The sequence below is a fragment of the Austrofundulus limnaeus genome, unplaced genomic scaffold (genome assembly GCF_001266775.1).
Source record: "Austrofundulus limnaeus strain Quisiro unplaced genomic scaffold, Austrofundulus_limnaeus-1.0 Scaffold330, whole genome shotgun sequence".
Classification (NCBI taxonomy): Eukaryota; Metazoa; Chordata; class Actinopteri; order Cyprinodontiformes; family Rivulidae; genus Austrofundulus; species Austrofundulus limnaeus.
The window spans coordinates 234,603-239,718 of NW_013952732.1; the positions used below are offsets into that span (position 1 = coordinate 234,603).

A 5,116-nucleotide genomic window follows, 5' to 3' on the forward strand; every position below is an offset into this window, starting at 1 on the left:
CACACACACACACACACACACACACACACACACACACACACACACACACACACACACACACACACAGGGACAAATACAAACTTGGGGAATCTCTTCCAGGCAGGAGGAAGGAGCCCCGGTGGTGTTTGCTTCACGTCTCAGCAGAGGGACCGACTGCCAGTGATTTCCTGTCATCTCTCTTTTTCTCTTCATCCCTCACACCTGTTCTCCATTTAATCCTCGCCCGCCGACCTCTCCCAGGAAGCACGGCCCTGTTCACAAACCAGACAGCACGGGAAGATCTGATCCAAAAATCAAAAAGGGACTCCAGCCTATGAGGTCACTTTTCATATTTTTGGATTAAATGGAGTGAAAATACATGAAAACAGTCGGTGAACTGGAGATTTTTGTTTACTGTAAACATTTTATACTTATATTATTACAATTTAAATCAGGGATGGGCAACATAAATGATGGAGGGGGCCACAATGTTTTGTCGCCATTGCACTGCACACTTTCCCATTTGTAATGAAACTGAATTTTTTCAAATGTTTGTGTATTTAAATGTTTATGACAACATATTTAATACTCTAGTGCATGTATAACAGTTGTATTTTTGTTTAATAAATATGAATATTAAATATGACTTAAGTAAACTTTGCATATTTAGCTTTGTGCAACGTGTAGCTTTGAAAATCTGTGAACAGAATAAAAATATTAATAAATTAAAAGTATTATATTTTCATATAAAAAAGCATTCAAAGCAGCTTTTAGATTCTCAGCGCTGGCTCTCATGGGYGGGCCTGAAAGAAGTCACACACAGGCCAGATGTGGCCCACGGGCCGCCAGTTTGTCACTCCTAATTTAACACTAGGACAAAAAACTTTATTGAACCCGGGACACTTTGGAGTCCTCCCAGATTAACTGGAGGATGCAGCTGTGGAAAGATGTGCTGCAGCAGCAGCTAGCTGTAGCAATTCCAGTGCAACCTGGTTCACCTCCTGCAGAAATAACCACATGATGCAGAATGTAAAAGTTTACAATATTATGTTTGTACAAACCTCTGTGGTCCTGCTCAGCTCTGTTAGAATTAAATCTTATAGTTTCAAGCCATAAACTAAATCACGTCAAACTTAAGGCCTGCGGGCCAAATCTGGCCCTTATTACCATTTTACCTAGTCCCAAAACTAACACATTAAATGTGAAATAGTTTTATGTTTTTTTTCTTTTTGTCTCTGTGTTTAAAACATTGTCAGAAGAGCTGAACAACTTTTAATCCAGAAAATTAAGCTTAATTTCAATAATTTCTGATTTTGGTGTGGAAATAACAAGAAAAAACAGAAAAAAGATAATTAAAGTCAAATAATTAGATTTTTAATGAGGGTTTATTTTCTTTTTTTAACCCAATTTGTTGGATTGTGATAAAATCAATCTCTAAAGTAAAATAAATAAAACAAAAACCTAAGAAATGAATGCAAATGTGACTTTCTAAAGTTTCTTTGTTCTTTATCTGATATGTAGGTTATAAATGCAGCATAAAACATAAATAAGAAAAGGTCATTTATATTTCTTTGAGAATAATTTGTTTTATAACATGAGTCACTGAGTTAAATAATTGTTGTTCCTAACTCTTCCATAGAAACTTAAAAAAAATCTGCTAAAATCACGAGAAACACAAGAAACTGGATACATTAAGATTTATTGATTTTATTACATAGACTCATCAATATATCATTATTATCCATCGTTAGGCACCTTTAAAATGACAGTTTTCCACAAATCTCCTCAGAAAACAAACGTGAACCAGATAAAAATAAAACTTGGGTTCATATTTAAGCTCAGATTTGAGGCGTGTCAGAGCTCACGTGTTTACTGGTGGTTGTTTCATCTCGATTTTGTAAAAACGACACACAAAGCYGGTCTGCGTGCCAGTTTGAGTCACATCTTGTGCAATGCGAGAGCCTTGTTCTGGCGTTCCCTTGTGTAATCGCACGTCTGAGTTTGTGCCAAATGTCTCGGAGGGCGTTGGGAGACTGAGGGCTCGGCCCGTTCAGGCAAGTCCCCCGGACACTTTGGCACAACGGCTGCATCTCCAGCTGGTTTTACCTGAATGTCTGAGCCAGGAACGCCGCGACAAAAAACAAAAACATTTTGCTTCTGAAGGAAGATCTTCCCATGATTTAAACCAGGAACAAACATTTGGCAGAAAATCAGAAAAGATCCAGATTATCATGGAAGCTCCAGCTCATGATTTAAATGCTGAGTCATGTTTAGATCATGTTTAAATGAGGTGTTGGGAAAACACTGAAGAAAAGAAAAACTTTAATGAATTAGTGTCTCTGAGGAAGAAGGAAAACATCTTTAGAGCCAAACTGAACAGAAAATGTTTTTAAATCAATTGAATAAAAAAAAGAAATTTAACATGTTAAATTAACTTAAAATCAGTTTTAGGCCGATATAAATATATTTATTCTTCCACAAACATTAAGTTTACCCAGCTATACAATATGTGCAAATTTAAACTCTTCTAAAAAATGATTAATTTTTTTGTTTTAACATATATAACAATGTAGCTACAGTCAGAGGTTATACTTTATGGTATTTTATGTAACATCTTATACTTCATTTGGTTGTTTTTTTTAATAGAGAGCTCTACTGATCTTTATTTGTAAAAGCAGAAAGAGAAATTGATGCAATCTGTTAAAGCAGGGGGGCTAACCGTGGTCCTCGAGGGCTAACATCCTGCATGTTTTACTCATTTCTCTGCCCCAACACACCTGAATTAGTGACTGATTAATTACAAATTCATCCAACCAGGTGGAGATCAGAGAAAAGTCTAAAACCTGCAGGATAGTGGTGGAGGACCAGGACCAGACCCCCTACAGATCCAACACTCGCTGCTGCTCATCTCGTTTCAACGCTAAGCTAAGCTAACGKTCGTCTCGTGCTAACTCCGCCCCTCGGCTCCACAGGTCATAAGCTCATACTTTAAAGTCATTATGAAGTTAAAGAGGTGATCTGAAGCTTTTAGTCCTGAGTGACTCAGCAGCAGCTGCAGAGGAAACAGGAAATTAGTTGCAGACAGGGCGCAGCTCGAAGCATTTATTCTGTCTGTAAGCAAAATATTTAAAAGCTTTAATCAGCTCGTCAGCCCAACACCTTTAATACACATGATTTTGCTTGATTACTGATTCTAAACGCAAATAATAAAGTTGTTTATTATCTTTAAGACATCTACACTCAAAAACAGATAATGAATTTAATTTAAAAAGTATGTTGTTTCCACTCATCTGAACTGAGTAAAGCTAACACGTTTACTTTACACTTAAAGTTAACATAAAGTAAATGTGTTACCTTTACTCAATGCAGTTGAATGGAAACTGTTGATTTAACTTGTAAATCCAACTATCTGTTTTTTTAGTGTATGTGCTGAGTTGTAAGTAAAAATGAGTTTGCAGGATTGAACTTTTGTCTCTTATTTTGTCCTCCTGTTCTGTCGGATCACCTCCTCTGTCTGCTCCATTCACTCCTCTTTCACCTTTAACATCAGAAAAACAAAAGATGAACCTTTTATAGTTTGATAGACAAATATTTGATGAAGCATTCAGCTGTTTTTCTGTAAGAAATTAGCTTATTGTTGCTCATTAAAGCTACTTGAGAATAAAATGTTCAGTTTTTTTTTTGCAAGTTTAGTCAAACAACCAGATTATGGTTCAGTTAGGAGAACAGAGAGTCCAATTCTGTGACTTCATAATCAAAACTTTATAATAGTTCAAAACATTCAAATAAATGTGATGATAAATGTTTTGTGGTTTTTGGTCAGAATCTCATCACAAACATGTTTTTGTATTTTGGTAACAATATATAATACAGCCTGGAACATAACCATGTATCCTGTAAGTCACATGTGCAAACTCAAGGCCTGTGGGCCAAATCTGGCCCTCGTTAACATTTTATCTGGCCCCAAAGGCAATATTTGAAATAGTTCAATGCAGTCTTCTCGTGGCTTTAACTATTCATATTTGTGTTCTCTTATTTTACAGTTAAATATTTTGATTTTTGACTTCAGTCGTTTCTTTAACTGATTTTATTAATTGTGATTAAATGCAACAACATTTCTATTTATTATTTGTTAGAGAGTAAGTGTAATGCTAATGATGTGTGATCCTAAAATTTAATCATTTTTCAGGTGTATGGACTAAACACTACATGTAATTTGGTAAAGGTCATTTGTATTTAAGAAATATTTGTAATATAACATTTAAAACAAATTTATTTTATGAAAATTGACAAATTGGCACTTAGTTTTAAATTTTAACTCCTTTATGTAAGTGAGTTTTACGGAGCCCACGAGGGGACATGTGGGATTTTTTTTCTTTTTGCGTTCCCACGCAAAAGTGTTGCGTTACCTCGCAATACCTTTTGCGTTCCCTCGCAAAAGTCGTTAAACACTGTTGTGCCTGCTGCTTTATTAACAAACTCACATGTTCACCATTAGCGAGTTAGCCTACTGCTTTAATTCAGCTTCAGAATGAATATATCACACAACCACGCATTGAAGTACGTCACATGCCGATATTTCATCAGTGCAGCCACGCAACATCAATGTCAATTTCACTTACTTGTGGCGACACAGCCTGTTTTGGTAACCGGATATTTCAAAATTCAATTCTGATTTAATTCAGTTCATATACAAAACAAACTTTTGCGTGGGAACGCAAAACAATATTGCGAGTTAACGCAAAGGAAAACCTCTGCGTTGAGGCAGAGAGGGTTTTGTTGGGCCTAATCCTCCCCTCTCTCACTTTGGGCGTCCTAAATTTGTTTGGTTTGATCTATTTTTGACAACTTAGATTTATTTTGTTTGTTTGGGTTATTTAGATTGTTTTAGTTTACTTTGGTCAATTTATTATGGTTTGGTTAACTTTATTTTTTTAACAGGATCTAATTTGTTTAGTGGTCTTTTTTTTACTTTTATTATTTAAACAAATAAAACATTTAAACCATGTCCTTGTGTCCTCTTCCCTCATTTTTGTCATAAAACTTGAGCCAGATTGTGACAAAATGGGGGCTCGTCCGGGATTTGAACCCGGGACCTCTCTCTCTCTCTCTCTCACTCTCACACACACACACACAC

The 5,116-nt window shown here is 35.9% G+C and overlaps 1 protein-coding gene across 2 annotated transcripts in view; it reads right to left on the reverse strand.

The window, feature by feature from the left end:
• The window catches only part of samd12 (sterile alpha motif domain containing 12), a 129,124-nt gene that overhangs the window by 23,515 nt on the left and 100,493 nt on the right, over positions 1 to 5,116 (reverse strand). The window contains exon 5 of one of the 2 annotated variants that reach the window (XM_014022454.1): positions 42 to 251. The exons of the other annotated variant lie outside the window; for it this stretch is intronic. Coding sequence (XP_013877908.1) covers positions 196 to 251 — 56 coding nt within the window. The 3' untranslated portion in view covers positions 42 to 195. Of the gene's footprint in view, positions 1 to 41; positions 252 to 5,116 lie in introns of those variants that run through there. 2 annotated transcript variants of the gene reach the window in all.